At 40.5% G+C, this 23,231-nt stretch overlaps 1 protein-coding gene across 4 annotated transcripts in view; it reads right to left on the bottom strand.

The window, feature by feature from the left end:
• mvb12ba (multivesicular body subunit 12Ba) overlaps positions 1-23,231 on the bottom strand; it is a 176,062-nt gene that overhangs the window by 93,697 nt on the left and 59,134 nt on the right. For all 4 annotated transcript variants that reach the window (XM_048559146.2, XM_048559144.2, XM_048559145.2 and 1 more), the window contains exon 6: positions 19,653-19,781. In XM_048559146.2, coding sequence (XP_048415103.2) covers positions 19,653-19,781 — 129 coding nt within the window. The remainder of the gene's footprint in view (positions 1-19,652; positions 19,782-23,231) is intronic.

The following is a 23,231-nucleotide window of genomic DNA, read 5'->3' as shown; positions in this document are numbered from 1 at the left end:
GTTAACAGTGGAAATGTAAACAGCAAACAATAGGCTTCTTTGTGCATGCACTGTAAAACATATGTGCAGTTATTTACTCTTTAAAACTTTTACCAAAACAATTCAAGACAGAACACACACAGTGGGTCATAAAAACGGAGTTGCACAATTCAACATTTTGTTCTAATCAAATCTGCATACAAATTAAACATTTACATTCAAGTTTAGCCAAGCAGCATTTTTATCAAACTGATAAACAAGTGGATGTGAACTGTCATTGGAGGTACTGACAGATGCTTTAAGAGCTGTACTATTTTTACATTAAAAAAATTACCTAATGAGATCAGATTATAGTTTTATTGTCAAAAGAAAACAGAATTCTCTTCATTTGGCCTCATACTCTCATATTACAGACTACATCCAACAAAAGATGAAGCAATAAAAAAACAAAAAAAACTTAGGATTTATGTAGGAACGTTTCCAAAATTACCCAGAGTATTTCAGAGTCAATTATTTGCTTATGAAAAGCAGCCACTGCGTTGTAAGTAAATGTGCAAATGGCAGGTTCCTCAAGCAATGTGATTTATCAGTAGGTGAAGGAATACAGGACATTCTAATGTGCTCAAGACTTGCAGGTGAGTTTAAATTCACAGTTTGCTGATTCAAAGATGACAGACACAACAAATGAATTTTAGTGGACAGACTAGCATTTAACATAAAGCACTGAACATCCTGTAAAGCAAGAAGAGGCATCTATAATTTGGACAACTATTATCTCACAGGACAGAAAGCTTGGAAGAGCACAAACTGAAGTCTGTAACAACATTTAACAGATTTCCAATCCCCATAAGCAACTCGATCCATGTCAACAAATGGTTTGGAACTTTCTGGTTCTACAGCTGCTTAAAGGGCATAGAGGTGAACAAAACAATAACATAGGAAGAGGTTTATACAGATAAAGAGAACGGCTAGTTATCAGTAAAACATACTGACATAAAACGTAAAGAGTTTCCAATAAAAACTGCACCAGAGAGAAATGTTGGTGAGAACGTACAAAAAAAAGGTCAAAGTGAAAAGTGATAGATTCACAAATGTCATTACACATGTTATGATGAAACTGAGAAGTTATTGCATGAGAAAAACCTCACAGTTAAAGCATCCATTTGAAATCCTCACACTTCTCACAAGGCTAAGCTTCCACAAAATTGGGGTGGAAAAAAATTTCAGATTCCAACCATCCATGAAAGAAAAAAAACACACTTCTGTGCAAGTTCCTGTACATCCGTACAGGAGGGAGTGGTAGGGATCCATGGGATTTCAAAGAATTATAGTTAAATATCATCAAATCAATACTGCTCACAGTGAAGATACATAAATGTAGTGAGAAACGGATGCGTGTTTACTTGCTCAGCATCCTATCCGCTCTGTTCACAGAGAAAGTCTTTTTCTGGACAAATGAAAAGGTTTCTCAACAAATCATCAGCACCCTCTCCTTGAAGCAAATACCATCACAAATGTATATATTATAGCAAAAGCAGCTAATCATCTTAAGAATGAGATACAATTGTGTCAGCAAGCACTGTTGAGAAAGGCATACATAGTAATGGTGTTGAGAGCAGTTCAACTCAGAAAAGGCACAGAAACTAGAGTAACCCCTGTAAACTTCTGCACATGTCTAAACCCTCAAACTAATTTTCTATCATCCCTGAGCTCATTGGTTTAATCAATCCCCATTGAGCAATGAAGTTCAATGTCATGATTTTACAATTCTCATACACATTTTTAAATCCCTCCCCAGTTTCACATCTCACTAATCTATTGTATCCTCCACCCCAAAACCCTTCAAAGTGTCTGTGCTCCTCCAATTCAGGCCTCTATGAAACATCAAACAAAAAACACTTTGCTGCTCCCTTTTGATATTCAATATTTAATGTCAGTTAAATATACAATCAGCAGCAAAAGTTTAAATTGAATTAATTATCAGATACCTTGTTCAGTATTTATTTTGAAATGAACATCATTAAAACAGGTTATCTAATCAATGATGTTTGTGGGAGTCTTCTGTTTCTAAGTTGGCCACTGCATTTCATGCATTATAATTTACTATATTTCCAAAATACTTCAGTAGCTATAAAGCATTTTAGGGGTGACTATAAGTCTTGACAGAAACTACGTAAATCCAAGTTCTTTCTTCTTAATGTCCAACTGAGAAATACACTTATTCAATAAGTTCACTAGATACTGATTAAGCAATAATTTTTAATTACGTGCATTCATTTGTGCTCCGATATATCTAAATAGGATGGTTCTTGTGACACAGTGGCAATATCCCCATTTTTGAGCCAGAAGACCCAAGTTCAAGTCCACCTGCTCCAGATCTGTGTCATAACATTTTGCAACAATTAGATAAAGAAATATCTGTGACAAGTTAACAGAAACAAAAATATTTAAAAAGGAAAAGTTCTTGTGGCAGAGCAGTTGCATCCTTACTTCTGAGCCCGGAGACTGAGGTTCAGGTCTCAGCTGTTCCAGGGGAGTTTGACTGGCACCACAATCACAAGAATCCAGTCTCTCTATGACTGACAGTCAATAACTCTAAGTGTACTCCCTACAAAACACACCGTGGAAATTCACCAAAGATTCACAGACAACACCTTCCAAATGCACGACCACCTCCAACTAACAGATACATGGGAACACCGCCACCTGAGGGCTCCCCTCTAAGCCACTCACCATCCTGGCTTGGAAACATATCACCATTCTTTCACTGACACTGGGTCAAAATACCGGAATTCCTTCCTGAATGACATCCAGGACCCCGAGCTGCAGTGGTTTAAGGTAGCAGCTCACCACCACATGCTCAACGACAACTAGGGACAGGCAATACATGCTAGCCAGCTAGCAACATCCACATCCTACAAGCAAATATAAAAAAATCTCTGAACTGATTGACGTTTTTTTCCTCTATTCATTTGTGGGATGTGGGCGTCACTGGCAGGCCAGCATGTCTTGCCCATCCCTAGTTGCCCTTGAGAAGGTGGTGATGAGCTGCCTTCTTGAACCACTGCCATTTTCCTGCTGTGGGTTGACCCACAGTGCTATTAGGGAGGGATTGGGAAACAGGAATATAGCCTTTTGAGCAAGGAGGCCCCAGTTCAAGTCCCAGCTGCTCCAGAGGTACATGTAATGTCACTGTTCTGAGCAAAGGTCACTGGATCCCAAACATTAACCACTAATCTCCATCTAATGCTGCAAGACCTGCTGAACTTTTCTAGCAATTCCTTTGTGAACATGCGCACACATGCGTGTGTAGTAGACAGGGTTGATTAGAAAATATCTAAAAAGGATCAGGTTAAAAATACAGTCGCTGGATTAGGTGGCACATCTTTTGTAATGCGAAACCTGTAAATAATGTGCCTTCCTGACTTTTTGGAACAGAACACTGTATACAGACTTAAAAATTCTAACACAGGTCACTTAAATAGTTTCAAATGAGAATAAAAAGATTTTTTGTTGAAGGCATTAACATCTGCTAAACCCATTTTCAAATAAATAAATTGTGTCTGTCGAGTTTTTCTGCGTGACTCAGTTCCTGTTATACAATACAAGATAATCAAAACAGGAAATTCCTAATGGTGTTCCGTCCCAAATCAATGCAAGAATTTGAGATCTAGGCCGAGTTGACTTGCATAAAATAGCTATTTCATAGCTTCTTTTGAAATCTAGTAAATTGACTGAACAAGCTAAGAGGCTCCTCGACAAGTGCAGTGACAGAAAAAAAGCTTAAAACATGATGCTGTCGAAGAATGTTTGCAATGACATGTTTTGTTCTAATGAAATGTCTTCATTAATTTTGTTGGCAACTGTTGAAATTATCCAGACAACTGGATTTCTACTTCTCTGTATTGGTTGACTAGTTGAGATCTGTATAGATAATTAGAAAAAACATTGCTGAAGACTGCTGCTCAGTCACAGTACACCGGCCATGAAGTTTGAAATAAAAATCTCAAAGTACATGAAGTAAAGCCATTAAGAGTTGAACTTTTTTGTTTGCATCAGATCTGATTTTAATCTTTAAATCAAATAAGGTTTTAATAAATGTTCTTTCCTAGTCCAGAAAATAGTGACTTTTCTGAATTTGTTCACATTGATCTAAAACCAGAGAGGTTATAAAAGCATGCTTGAAAAGGAAAGTTTCCAAGTTCTTTGATGTTTGTGTATTGAGGTTGGGGGGATTAAAGGAAACAGAGAAGAATTATCAGACATGTTTCAACTGAAATCTTAGACCGCTAAATTTCATATTTCAGAAGGGGTGATTTGTTGCATAGATATGTATAGACAGTACAAAATACTATTGCTGTATATGATGAAATGTTGCAGCTTTTTTTTCAAAAACACTAATGCACTTCCACCACAAAGCTTCATCAGTTGTTGCCTTTTTCACTCCATGTTGTTTGAAGAATGAAAATACAACTTTGATGAGTGATAACATATTTATGTGATAAATAAGTTTTGACAGCTTTAACTATTTGCATTCCCTAGACATCACTGCAGTCAGTGGCGATAGATACAGAAACCTTTTGAAGTCTTGTCTTGCTTCATAGTTGCACATCATTACTGATGTAACCAAGGATTCTTACCACCATATTAACTATCATCTTTGAAATGTGAAAGAAAATGTCAAAAATGGCAGATTACAGTACAAAGGAATTGCAGACTTTTACAATCAAAATTCAAAAGATTCAAAGTCAAGAAAATCCTATATAAAAAGGAAATGAGCTGATATTAAATACTGAGATAATAAAATGTGAGGCTGGATGAACACAGCAGGCCAAGCAGCATCTCAGGAGCACAAAAGCTTTTGTGCTCCTGAGATGCTGCTTGGCCTGCTGTGTTCATCCAGCCTCACATTTTATTATCTTGGAATTCTCCAGCATCTGCAGTTCCCATTATCTCTGATATTAAATACTGACTATGTTTAGAAATAACAGCACAGTCAAGTCTTTGTAAACCTGTTAACCTTTACGGTTATTTTTTGTTCTCCTTCTCCATCTGGAAGTTAATGTGTTTGAAATTTAGGACAGGAATTAAAATCACAAAAGATTAAATAGCATGTTGAGCCTTGCATTTTCAGAAAGAGACAAATATTATGTAAGTAAATTTACTGAACAGAAAATAAAACTTTCAATAAGGTGACTATTTGAAGACTCAACAAACTTTGCATTCCAATTACAGTAAAATAGACTGGGTTATCAGCAAATTAAATGATGGAACTGCTGAACCTCAGTTGAATCAGAAAGCAAAAAAATGAATTGATACTGGTAGTGGTTCTCTGCGCAGTCGGTACAACAGCAATGCTGGTTTGTGAGCAGATTATCTATCCATCCCCATAGATTACCAGTGTTGTTTAGTGGAGCAACAAAACTTTCCAACGAATAATAAAAAAACTTCAGTTTGTCAAAATGCAACACAATTTGTTTGTATGGATACTCAATGCTTGAAAGATGCATGATTTTGGTTAATATTGCAGTGTAGCAAGGCAGAGCTATGATTTAAAAACAGAGATAAATGCTGTGATGGTAATGGAACAGGTTGGTGCCTAATTGCATGGAGTCATCAAGTACAATGATGCAGGCTTATGCCCTAGCAAGATCTCAAAGTTAAGTTAATCATGTATTTCAAAATGGCAGAGATATACATAACGGCTTATCCATGTCTGGTCACTCAGATTTCCAACAAGCTTAACTGTCTTTATTTAAGGTGAAATTCATATCCAAGATATAGGTCAAAATTGCACTGAATAGCAAACCAACTTCAAATGCAAAGCAGATGTGTATATATATGTGCCATTATTTGTCTTTGGTACATGACCACTTTCATGTCTTAAATTCATTGTTGGGGTGTGGGCGTCGCTGGCTGGGTCAGCACTTACTGACCACCCCTAGTTGCCTTCTTGAAACATTGTTTCCATTGGGTTTAGACAGATCTACACTGCTGTTAGGGGAGCAGTACCACGTTTTTGCTTTTGTGAGTATTTGTTTTTGTTCCAACAACACTGGATGAACAGTGTTACATTTCCAAACCAGAATGGTGAGTGGCTTAGAGAGGGACTCACAGATGGTTGCATGTATCTGCTGCCCTTGTCCCTGGAGATGGTTGTGGTTAATGGTTTGGAGGGTGATATTTCTGAAGTTCTGCAATGCATCTTGTTGACGGCACATGATGCTGAGGCTGCTAGGATACTGGTCGAGGGAGTGAATGTACGTGGACATGATGCCAATCAAGCAGGCAGCTTGATCCTGGATGGTGTCAAGCTTCTTGTGTATTGTCAGAATAGCATTCATCCAGGCATATGGGTAGTATCCCACCACACTCCCGACTTGTGCACGTGGACAGGCTTTTCAAAGCTTTTGCCACTAAATATAGCAATAGCACCTACTGGAAATCTAAAACAAAAATAGAAAACCCTGGAGTCTTTGGAAAAGGTCAATCAAGATCTGAAATAAAGACAAAAATAAGGCAGTGATTCAGGTGAAACACCCTTCACAGCTCTGGTAAAGGGCCATATACCTCAAATCCCATCTCATCAATTCTCTCCACAGAAGTGAACTAAGCTGGAGTATTTGCAAAAATTTTCTATCATACTTCCTGTTGACTATCTGCATAAATATCAGTCCACTACCGTGACTGCGTAGACACAGACATGAGAGGAAGGGGGCCTAATGCTTTCAAATCAACTTGACAGACCACTGAACAGCCACATTGCTATTCCAAATTCCTTGAGCTAGACAGGAGTGCTTTCAGGGATTATATGAATCCTCAAGTACAAATTGAGGTTTCCAGGTTACAATGAAGAACACTAATGGAATGCAACATCTATTTATATTTTTGTAGGCAATCAGGAGGGAAGTTTCAGTGACAAGTGTGCACTTTAATATACAAAACTTAACCTTTCCATTTGAAAATACTCAATTCATAGATTATATCACAAGTCAGGTCATCATTTCTGTTCATTTTTGTCTGGGCAGTGTACAAAACCACAAGAGGGCACGCACCAGTTAGGTCAGTTAATATAGCGGGAAAGATTTTCATGTCGATGTTAGATATTGTGCATAAAAACGCCACACTCACGAAGGCTGCAAGTGCTAACTTTCAGCCCTGGCATGGACCATGGACAACACTGACTAAACCCTAAAATAAAAGGTTATGTTCAACTCCAAATGTAATAGATCTAACAATGTGAACGCAGTAAAATGGAATTGCTGGTTTCATTTACTAAAGAATCAAATTCCGTCTTGGATCTAAAAATTCAATTTGACTCATTTTCATCATTTAATTAGCAACATTATTCTTTTGATTGAAAAATAACTGGTTTGCTCTATTCTGAGGATATGTAAGTTTGACACAGATATGCAAATTGCTCATAGATCTTCAGAACTGTATTTACGACACCTGTCACCTGTCTCATGTTGTTAATTAGACACATGTATAATGTATGTCTAGGACTCTCTAACTCAAGTAGTTAACAGAAACACTGATTATGGAGTTTGAAAAAGCATGAGAGGAGATCTTTTGAAAGTGGCTACTTAAACTTGACTGTTATAAGAGAAGCCAGCCCTGCTCAAGAGTGACCACGCAGGAAGACGAAAAATCACTGAATTCATCATAGAAGACCATTCTGTCTCTCATGCCTGTTCCATCATTCAATTAGATTATAGCTGATTAGCATCTCATTTCCATCTATCTATTTTGATTCTTTGATCCTGAACGTTCTTGCCAACAAAAAATCTATCAATCTCAAGTACTGAATGTTTTTATGTATCCAGCTGCAGTTTGTTTCAGGTAACAGTGTTTCAGAGATCTGCTACTCTTTGTATTAAGTTGTACTTCCTGGTATCATTCTTGGAAACAGCCAGCCAAAATGCCAAAAGATTTGTCTCCCAAATTTTGGAATCCTCCACCATTAGAAACAGTTTCTCTCCAATCAACCTACTTATTCATTTAATGATCTTTAACATTACTGATAAATCATCCCATAAATATCCCACCTTGAAATGAATGCAGGCTTAGTTCTCGCAAAATGCCCTTACTTTAAAAAAACTATTTTAAGAGGATGCATGCATTGCTGGTTGGGTCAACATTCATTGTCCATACCTAACTGCCCTTGAAAAAGTGGTGATTGACCACCTTCTAGAATTGCTGCAGTCCTTTTAACATGGATACACCCACAGTATCGTTAATAAGGAAGATGCAGGGTCTTGACAATGAGAAAGCAGAGATACAAGTCCACGTCAGGTCAATGTGTGGAATAAAAGGGGAACTTGCAGGTGGTAGCTGTAATTTAACTGTTTGAGTCCTGCTTTCATTTCAGAGAAAGCAAAACATCTTCAGTTTGAACACATTGTGTCCTTGCTTCTGAAAATTATTTGGAAAATCCATTATTGTTAAACTTAAAAGGTACTCTGTGAAACACATGAATCACAAAAAGCTTACACAATGATATGGACTCAAAAGCAAATCAGTGTCATGAAATACAGCAAACTCATTACAGATTATGCATTCAGTACTTGTAACATATTTGTTGTTAATTTAAATTGAAATTATTGTTTGTTGATACATTAGTTGCTTTCTGTGAAGATCTGCTTGCTGTGCAAATTTGCCATTTTTAGATTATCTAATACAGTGATATAAAACTACATCAAACGTATTTGCAAATTACGGCACTTACAGTCATTTTGCCCTTGGGTATAGGACTCTGCGAGGCAAAGTAGTTCCAGAGGTACTACTTCCACTTTGTAGGGCATTTTAAAAAAGGAATAGCTGTCTGACCATGGAGTTAAAAAAACTACTTTACACTTTGATGCAAGTGAAATATCCTGATCATTAATTCCTTGTTGTTTAGTCCATAACTGTCGCTGAAGGCGCCTACTACCCGAAACAGGAACAAAGCTTCAAGTCAGAAGCATGTCTATATAAAAACAGTCTTACAACGTCAATAGCATTAATGTCATCTCATTTGCAATCTTGACATCTCAAATCTCTTTAGCACCATGACTTGCATACATTGGACTGGAATCGCTCCGCAATTGAGCAATTAAGAATGTAGCCATTTCAACTTGAGCATTGAACATAAACCTGCTGATTTTGGCCAAGCCAGTCAAGAAATAACTGTGGCTTCAATGTTGCAAAGCAGCAGTAAATCCTACTGAAATGATCTGTGCAATGTTCTATTATTCTAAGAAGAGAACCAAGAACATTAAAAGGATACTAGCACCAACTTAGCAAATCTTCACATCAATCGAGGTCACAATAGAAAGCAGTTTGTGAAGATAATTGGTTGGGATCTGTTTGCATTAGCTCGTGCCACTAGAGGTCCTCAATGGGCCATATAGAAGGCAGAGCTGAAATTGAACAGCAGACAATTGATTACGTAACATTTATGATTTACTTCATTGGGTCCCAACTGGTTTTTAAACACAGAAATTTTCAAAATATTGGTAAATATTAAAATAATTGAATTTACTTTTCAATAAGAACATACAAAATTGACAAACTGGAAACAAAACAGCTGGTTCATTGAATTCGCCCCATGCAGTTGTAGATCAGGTTCCCCAAATCTTTCCATCAACCAGCAGCCACAATATCCTCGCAGGAGCAAAATTTAAAAAGTAAGCAAACATCTTAAGTTTTAGCGATGAAAGAGAAAGCTGGAAAATTTTTCTCTGATGCCTTCTGTAAAAAAACTACCTCCATACCACAGTGACCATCAGGCACCTCATTCAACATCCCACCTTCCTTTTGTACACTACCAGGAACTTGTCCAGTTCCTTTCTGAAAACTTAGAGCAAATCCACATTCATGGCATGAGTTGCAAAGCCTAATAAACCTTCTATGGAAAGAAATACTTCTTGATATCTAACATATTCACTTATCCTCAGTGTTTCCCCCATTCTACCTAATTGGAACAGTCTATACACTTGCACATTCCCTTACGATTTTAAGGAACTCAATTTTGGGTCCATGTTTTACGAGAGTGAAAAAGCACAGATATATTAATTTTATTGTGATCAACTAAAATAATTTCAAATGAGAATCAATCTACTGGCTGAGTGCCTAAACTACCTCCGAGTATTTTTCAAGATTTCCATATCATCCACCAAGCTAGAGGACCATTTTCTAGATGAAAGCAAATGCCAGTTTGTTTTCAGCTTTATTTTGGATCATCTTGGTAATTTATAATTCTAAAAGTCTACTTGTTTTGCCATAAATCTTGTGACACTAGTTATGCACACAAAGGTTTGCATATTAAAGCAACTAGGTCTCTTTGTTGCTTGATGGGCTGGTTTAAACCATGCATGGTACAAACATACAATATACCTGGAACTTATTACAACCCGATATGCATCAAACAACACATTTCGTAGAGTACAGTATGTCATATAGATCCTGAAACTTTTAAATACCAAAGCTTAAACACGTTTGCAAAATATGTGCGGACTCCACCTGGAATTACGTAGAGCAGCAGGCAATCTGGAACCCATTTCTCAAAACCAACAGCTCAAACAGATCCCGAACACTGAACGATGCCTGAGCATGTCACAGTGCATGTACAGACCATTAACCTTCGACTAAAGCATCAAAAAATAATCCTGGGTCCTGTACAGTTTCAGTCAGATATGACAGCCTCTGATCTAGCCAAACCTTAAGTATAACAGGCAAATTATTCTGACCCTTGTGCACTGTACAATGTACATTGTGCAATCTGTACAGGATTCTGACTGTTCCATTGTACTCTGCAGTCCTCCGCAAGTACATTACTGCAAACTGTATCAGGACTTCATAAACTGTGCAGGTGTAATTTATATTCTAAAGCAAAATTAATTTAAAAGATTCCAAAATGAAATAGTGATGTGCTGGACTGTTATACTGTCAGTATCATATTTAAGACATCGTTAAACTGATATCTAAACTTCTTTTCACAACCTGGGAGAAAATGGCAACAAAGTATTCCATCACAAAACTGCAGGTAGCTGCTTTAGGAAATAGAGTAAACAATATAATGCAAGAAATTTGAATGCTCAAAAAGCCCATGTCCAAGCTATGATGAAGTACAGTCTATGCAGACAAACAAAAGAGTCTTGCATACTTTCAAAGGCAAAGGATCAATATTTTCTCCTTTATCACCTTCAGCTTAATAGCCCAGTTTTATAATGTCAATCCCAGCTGACTACACACACAGCAAAAAATCATTCACTAATTCCTTTTTTCATTTAGTAGACAGACCACAAACCTCTAGTCCCTGTAGTACAGTTACAGACATTTCTGCTCCAGTCAATGATGGGGTTTTTGGAAGACTGAAAGCCAAGTAAAATTTAACAAGGAATTTAAACATCAACAATGTTTTCTTTTATCCTTTTCAGTACAACACATTTTGAGTCAAAAAACAGCAAAAAAAAATGTAGCTCATTAAAGTTTTAATGAGAACCTACATGTGAACACAGACAGACATTGACAATGTTTTATTTCACACTATAAAGTTTACAAAGAGTAATTTATGATAGCTTGAATCAGGCATTTCCATTTAATGGTTCTACGATTTTTTACAAATCAAAGCTGAAATAACAAGAATAATTTGCAGAACATAGAACATTACAGCACAGTACAGGCCCTTCGGCCCTCGATGTTGTGCCGACCGGTCATACCGATCTGAAGCCCATCTAACCTACACTATTCCATGTACATCCATATGCTTATCCAATGACGACTTACATGTACCTAAAGTTGGCGAATCTACTACCGTTGCAGGCAAAGTGTTCCATTCCCTTACTACTCTCTGAGCAAAGAAACCAGCTCTGACATCTGTCCTATATCTTTCACCCCTCAATTTGAAGCTATGCCCCCTTGTGCTCACCGTCACCATCCTAGGAAAAAGGCTCTTCCTATCCACCTTATCTAACCCTCTGATTATTTTATATGTTTCAATTAACTCACCTCTCAACCTTCTTCTCTCTAATGAAAACAGTCTCAAGTCCCTCAGTCTTTCCTCGTAAGACCTTTCCTCCATACCAGGCAACATCCGAGTAAATCTCCTCTGCACCCTTTCCAAAGCTTCCACATCCTTCTTATAATGCGGTGACCAGAACTGTACGCAATACTCCAAGTGCAGCCACACCAGAGTTTTGTACAGCTTCACCATAACCTCTTGGTTCCGGAACTCGATCCCTCTATTAATAAAAGCTAAAACACTGTATGCCTTCTTAACAGCCCTGTCAACCTGGGTGGCAACTTTCAAGGATCTGTGTACATGGACACCGAGATCTCTTTGCTCATCTACACTACCAAGAATCTTACCATCAGCCCTGTACTTTGCCTTCCGGTTACTCCTATCAAAGTGCATCACCTCACACTTGTCTGCACTAAACTCCATTTGCAACCTCTCAGCCCAGCTCTGCAGCTTATCTATGTCTCTCTGCAACCTACAGCATCCTTCGCCACTATCCACAACTCCAGCGACCTTAGTGTCGTCTGCAAATTTACTAACCCATCCTTTGACGCGCTCATCCAGGTCATTTATAAAAATGACAAACAGCAGTGGACCCAACACCGACCCTTGCGGTACATCACTAGTAACTGGTCTCCAGGATGAACATTTCCTATCAAATACCATCCTTTGTCTTCTTTCAGCAAGCCAATTTCCGATCCAAACTGCTCTATATCCCACAATCCCATTCCTCCGCATTTTGCACAATAGCCTACTGTGGGGAACCTTATCGAACGCCTTGCCGAAATCCATATACACCACATCAACCGGTTTACTCTCATCTACCTGTGTGGGCACCTTCTCAAAGAACTCAATAAGGTTTGTGAGGCACGACCTTCCCTTCACAAAACCGTGCTGACTATCCCTATTCAATTTATTCTTTTCCAGGTGATAATAAATCCTATCCCTTTTGACCTTTTCCAACACTTTACCAACAACTGAGGTAAGGCTCACTGGTCTATAATTACCAGGGTTGTCTCTACTCCCCTTCTTGAACAGGGGAACCACATTTGCTATCCTTCAGTCGTCTGGCACTATTCCTGTAGACAATGATGAGTTAAAGATCAATGCCAAAGGCTCGGCAATCTCCTCCCTGGCTTCCCAGAGGATCCGAGGATAAATGCCATCTAGCCCAGGGGACTTATCTATCTTCATCCTCTGTAGGATTTCTAATACCCCTTCCTTGTGAACCTCAATCCCACCTAGTCTAGTAGCCTGTATCTCAGTATTCTCCTCGACAACATTGTCGTTTTCAAGAGTGAATACTGTTGAAAAATATTCATTTAGTGCTTCCCCTATCTCCTCTGACTCCACACACAACGTACCACTACTATCCTTGATTGGCCCTAATCTTACTTTCGTCATTCTTTTATTCCTTAAATGCCTAGAGAAAGCCTTAGAGTTTACCCTGATCCTATCCGCCAACAACTTCTCATGTCTCCTCCTGGCTCTTCTGAGCTCTCTCTTTAGGTCCCTTCCCGGCTACCTCGTAGCCCTCAAGCACCCTAACTGAGCCTTCACATCTTATCCTAACATAAGCCTTCTTCTTCCTCTTGACCAGAGATTCCACCTCCTTCGTAAACCACGGCTCCCGCGCTCTACAGCTTCCTCCCTGCCTGACGGGTACATACTTATCTAGGACACACAGAAGCTTTTCCTTGAATAAGCTCCACATTTCTAATGTGCCCATCCCCTGCAGTTTCCTTCCCCATCCTATGCTCCCTAAATCTTGCCTAATCTCATCGTAATTGCCTTTCCCCCAGCTATAACCCTTGCCCAGTGGTAAACATAACAGAATTGTGATCGCTATCACCAAATTGCTCATCTACTTCCAAATCTAACACCTGGCCGGGCTCATTACCCAGTACCAACTCTAATGTGGCTTCACCCCTTGTTGGCCTGTCTACATACTGTGTCAGGAAGCCCTCCTGCACACACTGGTCAAAAACTGACCCATCTACAGTACTCGAACTATAGTGCTCCCAGTCAATATTTGGAAAGTTGAAGTCCCCCATGACAACTACCCTGTCTCTCTCACTCCTATCGAGAATCATCTTTGCTATCCTTTCCTCTACATCTCTGGAACTATTCGGAGGCCTATAGAAAACTCCCAACAGGGTGACCTCTCCTGTCCTGTTTCTAACCTCAGCCCATACTACCTCAGTTGACGAGTCCCCAAACATCCTTTCTGCAACTGTAATACTGTCCTTGACCAACAATGACACACCTCCCCCACTTTTACCATCTTCGCTGTTCTTACTGAAACATCTAAATCCCGGAACCTGTAACAATCATTCCTGTCCCTGCTCTATCCATGTCTCCAAAATGGCCACAACATCGAAGTCCCAGGTACTAACCCAAGCTGCAAGTTCACCTACCTTATTCCGGGCGCTCCTGGCGTTGAAATAGACACACTTCAAACCAACTTCTTGCTTGCCGCTGCCATCTTGTGTCCCTGAAACTTTATTTCGGACCTCCCTACTCTCAACCTTTTCTATACTCAAACTACAATTTTGGTTCCCATCCCCCTGCTGAATTAGTTTAAACCCACCCGAATAGCCTTCGCAAATTTCCCCCCCGGGATATCAGTACCCCTCTGGTTCAGGTGAAGACCATCTTGCTTGTAGAGGTCCCACCGACCCCAGAAAGAGCCCCAATTATCCAAGAATCCAAAACCCTCCCTCCTGCACCATCCCTGTAGCCACATGTTCAACTCCTCTCTCTCCCGATTCCTCGCCTCACTAGCACGTGGCATGGGCAACAAACCAGAGACAACAACTCTGTTCGTCCTAACTCTCAGTTTCCATCCTAGCTCCCTGAATTTCTGCCTTAAATCCCCATCTCTCTTCCTACCTATGTCGTTGGTGCCAATGTGGACCACTGCTTGGGACTGCTCCCCCTCCCCCTTAAGGATCCCAAAAACACGATCAGAGACATCACGCACCCTGGACCTGGGAGGCAACACACCAACCGTGAGTCTCTGTCGTCCCCACAGAACCTCCTATCTGTCCCCCTAACTATGGAGTCCCCAATGACTACTGCTCTGCTCCTCCTCGCCCCTCCATTCTGAGCAGCAGAGACAGACTCTGTGCCAGAGACATGTGCCCCACTGCTTTCCCCTGGTAAGTCGTCCCCCCCAACAGTATCCAAAACGGTATACTTACTGTTGAGGGGAATGGCCACAGGGGAAATTTATATTCCAAAGCTGAAAATTACTATTTTGGAATGGGTCCACAATGCAAGGTGTGTAAACCAAAGAATACAAACTGCCTGGCCACTCCAAAATCAAACTTCTGCAAGGATGCAATTTTTTTTTTAAATTTCAATTCTTAATTATGTTCTAAAATATGTCAAGTAAAAATAAACTGAGGTAAAATCATTTGTTTGCTTGGTCAGAATGTCTCAAGATTCCTAAATTCTAAGGGTAAACATAGCGATGAAAGCAAATACAGCTTATAAGAAAAAGAAAAAATGTTTTTATTGCTAGTCATCATTTAAACCTCTGATTATGGTGGTAGAAGTGGAAAAATTAGACAGCTCAACAAAAACTGAGGAGATGTCCTTCAAAACAAAAAGAAATGCTACGAAGTAATAAGTTGGAAATCTCCCTTTTCCATTAGTGGTCACAAATAGGCCCAATCAGCTCCAAACACAAAGGAAATAAACAGGAGCACCAAGTAAACATGCAGTTGGGTTATACCTGCTTGCTACTAGCTTGCAGCAAGGTCGCATTTACAACTTTGCAATGTAATGCGCTACGAAACTAGAATCTAGAAGGCGGATGAGCGGTACGTCCAAAATTCTAGATCACTGCAACTCTAAAACTGAGCCAATACCTCATATCACCAGTCAATAATCATAAGGTTACATGTGGTAGAACTTTAGTTCCAGTTTAGGTTTCTGTACAATGTTTTACACTACTACAATGGTAAACTCAATATCAAAAATTGCAGTGAATCAGCAACTGTCAATTAAGCTAATATCCCTGGGATGTTTCATTTCCTAGGTATAGACCTCATAAGTCAGATAGTTCTCCAGTTTCTGGGGCTTGAGAGGCACAGGAACAAGAAAAGGAAAAGAAGCTTAAGTTAAAGCAATTAGGACCAGGAACAATTGTGCAACAACGAGATGTACTGTTAAGTAAGATATTTAGAGGAGTTGAAATGGTATAGGTTAGACAACTCGGAAGGCATTGGAATAAATCAAGAATGGAAATATCGTGGGAAGCCTGAGGGTTACAGCTGCGAACAGATAAAAGGAAGGGCTGGAGACAGGCGATGTCTTACAATTGAGAACAGGCAGTCATTCTGATGGATCATGTGCTTAAAATAGGTTCAAATTTAAACGTAAAGGCTGCAAACAGTCCAGTTTTAGGGAAGCTTCCGCCATCTACAATCCGACCCCACCACCCAAGACATTTTTCCATCCCCACCTCTGTCTGCTTTCCGGAGAGACCACTCTCTCCATGACTCCCTTGTTCGCTCCACACTGCCCTCCAACCCCACCACACCCGGCACCTTCCCCTGCAACCGCAGGAAATGCTACACTTGCCCCCACACCTCCTCCCTCACACCTATCCCAGGCCCCAACATGACTTTCCACATTAAGCAGAGGTTCACCTGCACATCTGCCAATGTGGTATACTGCATCCACTGTACCCGGTGTGGCTTCCTCTACATTGGGGAAACCAAGCGGAGGCTTGGGGACCGCTTTGCAGAACACCTTCGCTCGGTTCGCAATAAACAACTGCACCTCCCAGTCGCAAACCATTTCCACTCGCCCTCCCATTCTTTAGATGACATGTCCATCATGGGCCTCCTGCAGTGCCACAACGATGCCACCCGAAGGTTGCAGGAACAGCAACTCATATTCCGCCTGGGAACCCTGCAGCCCAATGGTATCAATGTGGACTTCACCAGCTTCAAAATCTCTCCTTCCCCCACCGCATCCCAAAATCAGCCCAGTTCGTCCCCTCCCCCCACTGCACCACACAACCAGCCCAGCTCTTCCCCTCCACCCACTGCATCCCAAAACCAGTCCAACCTGCCTCCCTAACCTCTTCTTCCTCTCACCCATCCCTTCCTCCCACCCCAAGCCACACCTCCATCTCCTACCTACTAACCTCATCCCACCTCCTTGACCTGTCCGTCTTCCCTGGACTGACCTATCCCCTCCCTACCTCCCCACCTATACTCTCCTCTCCACCTATCTTCTTTTCTTTCCATCTTCGGTCCGCCTCCCCCTCTCTCCCTATTTATTCCAGAACCCTCACCCCATTCCCCTCTCTGATGAAGGGTCTAGGCCTGAAACGTCAGCTTTTGTGCTCCTGAGATGCTGCTGGGCCTGCTGTGTTCATCCAGCCTCACATTTTATTATTTAGGGAAGTACATAGCTGGTTATGCAGGTGAATATAATAACTTTGATCTTCGTAATATTACTTTGGGGAAACTGTGATCCATTCAAGAGAATATTAAACAAATATTCTTATAATACAGGAATAAGGGGGGAGTCAGGACAAATGGTGAAATTATAGCCCATCCTTGCATGTGGATGCTAACCTCATGCACGTAGATAAGGAAGGAAATGATGTTGGTCAACAGATTCTGCAGGAACAGGCATTGCTCTAGCTGCATTTGAATAAGTGAGTAGAGGGAAGCAAGGGTAATGCTACTAAAATGGATAATGGAAAAGGGGTGCCACAGAAGGATGGCATGATTGAGCATGTCCAAGGCTGCAGGGCAAAGAGTCAACATACGTTGCGAACAGAGAATATTATTTGATATTTTTAATTTGGCCATCTCAGTGCTGTGACTGAGAACAGCAACACAGTTGGACATAGCAGAACCGGATTATGGATTTGGGAGAGAACCACTGTTTCAGGAACTTGAGTTGAAAGGAAAGTTGTAGATGGGGTAACAATTCGCCAGCAAAGGAATAAAAAAGGTGAACTTTTGGAGGTGGTGGTGATAAAAAATAGGTAGACAGTGGCTTAAAATAACTATTTACCTCGGCTTTTTTGTACAATTAATTAACCTAGAATAGAAGGTTAGTCCCATTGATAATGATTCTGAAACAAGCGAAATTGCCATGAAAATCCATCAGATTCACTTGTGGCTTTTAGAAGAGGAAATCTGGCCTTCACACAACTCCAGACCCACAACAAATGTGGGTGACATCATCACACCATTCAACAACCACAGGTGTTGCATGTGGTAGAACTGTAGTAGGGAACAATAGCACTTGGTGCTTCACTTTTCCTCCCTGTCTGTACCCTATCAGGATAAATCTCAAACTGATAACTGCAAGAAACACTTCAATCAAATTGTGCAAATAAATTTGACAACTGGCCATTCTTAAGGTGGATGAAAACATACCCGTGTAAGCAAGATTTAAAACATGCAATTCCAAAGCATGTTTAATGTTGAGACACTTGCCAATGCATGAAAGAAAATCCTTAAAAAGCCTGCCTTTGATGTTGCTAGCCGAGGGATTAACTGGGATTGTTTTCGTGAAGCCTAAGACTTGATTATTCGTCATTCCCCCCCCCCCCCCCATATTAATATCTGCACTCCTGATTGTGTTTAACGTGGATTACAGCCAAAGTTGCTCCTCTCCATTTCAGCTTCACAAGACAAATTCAGAAAACCATCTCCCTAAATCTAGCATATAAATCAATACAGTTGGAACACAGAGCTTCCAAACTGTCATAATTTAGTGCGTAAATTCCCCTCTCCCCTAGATTAGCAAAAGAAAAATGGTAATATCACTTACAGCCAGAAAAATTAGTCATGATACTAATTGTGTCTTGTTTCATTCAGAAACATAATATTATCCATGACTCTGGAGCTGCAACTGAATTAGTTGATAGGCTAACATTTTTGCTGATAGAAGTTAAACAGGTTTGCTGCATGTCTCAGAAATACCATATTATGTGTCCTGCCATACTATACATGATACAGAGATGCAACATTCATCCTGATGTTTGAAACAAAACAAAATAAAAACAAAAAATTCTTTAGAAATTTGAAGCATTTCACTCTTGGTCTCAGCAAAGCCAAATGTCAGTCAAGTCAGTTCTGTGATTACGTTCAGCATACATAAATCCATAATAAACAATTTCCCGACTTGTACAACACTGTCACGATGAGAAATGTTGCAAGTTATTCTAGTAAACAAGATTTTTCACATGACAGTGAATTGCAGCATCAAAGACAATTCAGTCACAAAAGACAAGTGACCTGAGGTTCAGTCTTGGGTTTAATGCTGCATGGAATCAAGTGGTTGAGCTTGAAAACATTTTCAATGGAAATCTTACTTACGCCAGCAGAAAATAGGCAATAAAAAATTAGGAACAGAGAGGAAAAAAACAGATTAAGTGACAGTACAAGTAGTCTCCTCTGCCTCAATATCATGGCAATATGTCGGAACTCCAGCATTCAGCACACTGCAAATTTTCACATCAGGAAAACCCTATCAAACCCACATTGCCAGTTTACCAACAGAATTACTGTGTTTGCTACTACAACTGCATTTAGTTTTGAAAAGGTACAATATTAGGAGTCATACTAGGATGTTCTTGCCATAAAAGGAGAGTGATTAATAGCCAGCCATTAATTTCTTTTTAAAAGTGTACCTGGGGAGATTAGGAGCAGGATCCGGTGACGATGAGGACGTCAGGGATGTTGTCGTCACTGTTGTTGTTGACACTTGTGTCCTAGGAACTCTTCCCATTCTGTACCAGACTCCCATGTTGTTCAGTTCCCTGAATATTACACGAAAATAAGTTACTTTTTAATCAGAAACACATTTGGTTGCTTTAAAAAATATGCGGAGCCACTATCTTCACTGCAATGAAAGCGATTCCAATTTTTCTGTGAACTGTGAAGTGTCATGATAGGCTAAATATTAAAATTTACTCAAGTGCATGAAATTTTTAAACTGTCAACTAGGCTTCTAAGCAGTGTACCAGTAAAGGGTAACATTATGTTGGTGCTTCCTTTGAAACTAGGAATTACATACAAAGTAGACAACATGTAAATCTGACACAAACACTTTATTTACAATGCTCACACTTTCACAGCTTGTCCTAGACTGGACCCAAAGCTCAGCTTCGCCATTAACCTAACCAGATCTCTTAAAGGAGCAACACACTCAACGATATTCACAACACCCTCCCCCTTTATTTTTAAAGGAACTTCCATTAATAACCATATATACAACAATCATAACTACTATTCAAGAACTGTAGTTAACATGTATACATCAGGAATGAATACAAATGGAAAAACAAAAATGACCCTTGCATAATTTACAATGACTTTCAGACAGATGGCGACTCCTTGAAGACCATCTCCTAACTTCAGCAACTTTTTCCAGTGTAGTCTTCCGGAAGCTCTTGTTCCATGGTTTGGCTGTTGTTGCCCAGGGATGGTGCAGTCATCTCCCCTTCAGGGGAATGGCCAGTTCTGGCAAGGAGACACCTGGACCGACTCGGTATTGTAAGGCCACTCCTCCACACCAACCCCCTCTGTTGATGAAGGGCAACCACCAATCAGCATGTCTCCTCCAAACTCTTCATCCATAGGCTGCACATATGACAACAGTCTCACTTGAGCTCCACTTCTCCCCAGATATATAATTTCCAGGCTAACACAATCTCTCCGTTTTTGCAATATCCTCGGGCCTCGAGGTACCCACCCTTCCAGCCAACTGACCACCTTGATTTCACTTGACCACCTCTCTGGTCTCTTCTAGCCTCAGTAAGTCAAACACAATTCTCAGCTGATCATTAAGTAGGCCAGCAAATACTGGATCATCATGTGGCATCTTCCTCAACACACTTCGGAACTTGTTGATGTGCTTGTCCTAGCAAACCCACTCCTTTTGAAGCCAAATCTCTCTGGCCGGTCACTTGTCACAGAGCAATACAGAGCTAATCTCACGTGTCTGACTCTGTGATTTTCCTTCAAGCCTTGTGCCACAAACTGAACCATTGTCACTCACGACCTGGCAAATATTTCAACCAGGTAGTCAATCACTGCTTCTGCTGATGACTGTCACCTCAGGCCACTTGAAGTGGACATCCATAAGCACTAGCAGCATCTGTTCCTGCAAAATCAACGTGAATCCACTGCATGGTGTATGAGGCTGTTCCCATGGATGAAGGGACAATAACAGCAGTGCCATTCTCACTAACGTGCAGGATTTGGACGATCCCATTTTTGCCTCAATCTGCAAGTCTACTTTCTGCCACCGAGAAGACTTCCTGGTTATCTCCTTCGTTTTCACCATATCAGGGGTGCCTTTGTTCCGGCATTTTTCCCCTTCATGGGGGAGGGATAACAACTCTCATTCTCAACATTAAACACTTGCCTGATATGGACAATTTCCACCTCCTGGACACGTAAGGGTGTAGTTCTGGGCAGTTTCCGTGACTGGTTCTCTTCCCTGGAACTAAGTCCACCGCATGGCTCAAAACTAGGTGGTTCCAAGTAACATTCTGACCAGACCTGCTGACACCAGCACCTTGTCATCTTGGGAAAAGTAAACACCTTTCAGGTTCCAGTCATTAGAGGCAGCCTTGGCAAAGCATCTGCATTACTGTGCTTCTTGACCTATCTGTATTTGATCTCATATGGGATGGCTGACAGCACCAGCGTCCATCTCTGCAGTATGCAGCCACCATCAATAGTATCCCTGCATATAGGCCAAAAATTGGAGGTTAGTGGTCTGCCGTCAGAGCGTAGCTCTAAGTGCCTGTCATAAAGGAAACAGATGAATTTCTCACTGCAGAGGATGATGTTCAATCTTTCTACTATGACTTCAGCATAATTCTCTTCGGGTTTTATTAGTGACTTCAAAGCAAATGCGATGGCCATTTCATCTCAGTTTGGCAAAACATGTGACTGTGCAGCAGCTACCACATAAGGCGAGGTGTCACACGCTTACTGAAGTGGCAACTTTGGGTTGAAATCAGTAGGGCTTGCTTCAGCATCTGGTAAGCCATCTCATATTCCCAAGTCCATGTTCACAGCTGGCCTTGTCCCAGTAACTGATGAAGGAAATTTTAGCATAATTGTCAGATCAGCCTAGAACTTGACATTATAATTTCCAAGGCCCAAGAAAAGTCTCAGTTGAGGAACTTTGCCTGGTCTGGGGACCTTCATGATAACCTTAATCTTCTTGGGAATCTTATGTCGCCCCTCACCATCAATTACACTGTTCAAATACTAAATGGGATTTTTAAAAACTTGTAATACTCTCTTTTTACTTGTATACCATGCTCCTGCAATTTTTTTTTTAAAAAAGAGTTCCTTTTAAATTTTTCAAATGCTTCTCTTCCAAGGATCCATCAATCAAAATATTGTCCAGATAACATTGGGCATCTTGTAACCCAACTCATGTGTGATCCAAGGCCCTCTGGAACACAGCTGGTGCTCATGTGATGCTGAAATGAAACTGCTGATAGTGGAACAGTCCTGTGTGTCACTATTGTCAGAGTTGGCTTGGGTTCCTTCAAGACTCCCATCTGTAGACAGTCCTTGACAGAAATCCATGTTTTTTTAAAATTGCCCCCTTCCAGCCCAGTGCATAGGTTTTCTATGCATGGAACAGGGTATTGATTCAGATTCAGAGCTGGGTTGACAATGACCTTAAAGTCACCACCACTTCTTATCATGCCATCTGTTTTTTAAAACCAGAAAGATTGGGCTGGCCCATTCACTGGTGGTTACTGGCTCCAATGCTCTCAGATTCACCAGCCATTTCAGTTCTGCCTCCACTCTGGACCGGATGGCTTACAATAGTGGATACGCTTCAGCCTCCTAGGACAAGCCTCTGGTTTCAGCTGTAATTTAGTTTTGATTCCTTCCTTTCCCCTCAGGGTTCCTTTGAAAACATCTTTGTACTTGTCCAGAATCACTTTCAAACTCTTGCTTGAGTCTTCCAGCCTACTGACCCTGTCTTTGTTCAACCTTAATTTTTGTAACCAGGAGCATCTGAAGAATGCAGAGCATTTGTTTTTTACTAAATAAAATGGCAATTCTGCACACTCATTCCTTAACTGTACTTTACCCAGTACATAACCCTTCAGTAGCACCACTTGTTCTGAGTATGTCTGCAGTATAATCTTGGCAGCTTTTAATGGTAGTATCTTTTCGTATAGACTCATTCAGGAATCAAGGACATCACTGCACCCATATCCACTTCCATT

This window comes from Stegostoma tigrinum, chromosome 29 (assembly GCF_030684315.1).
Source record: "Stegostoma tigrinum isolate sSteTig4 chromosome 29, sSteTig4.hap1, whole genome shotgun sequence".
In the NCBI taxonomy this organism is placed as follows: Eukaryota; Metazoa; Chordata; class Chondrichthyes; order Orectolobiformes; family Stegostomatidae; genus Stegostoma; species Stegostoma tigrinum.
Note: the sequence above shows the minus strand (reverse complement) of the source record. Positions and strands in the feature narration are given on the sequence as shown.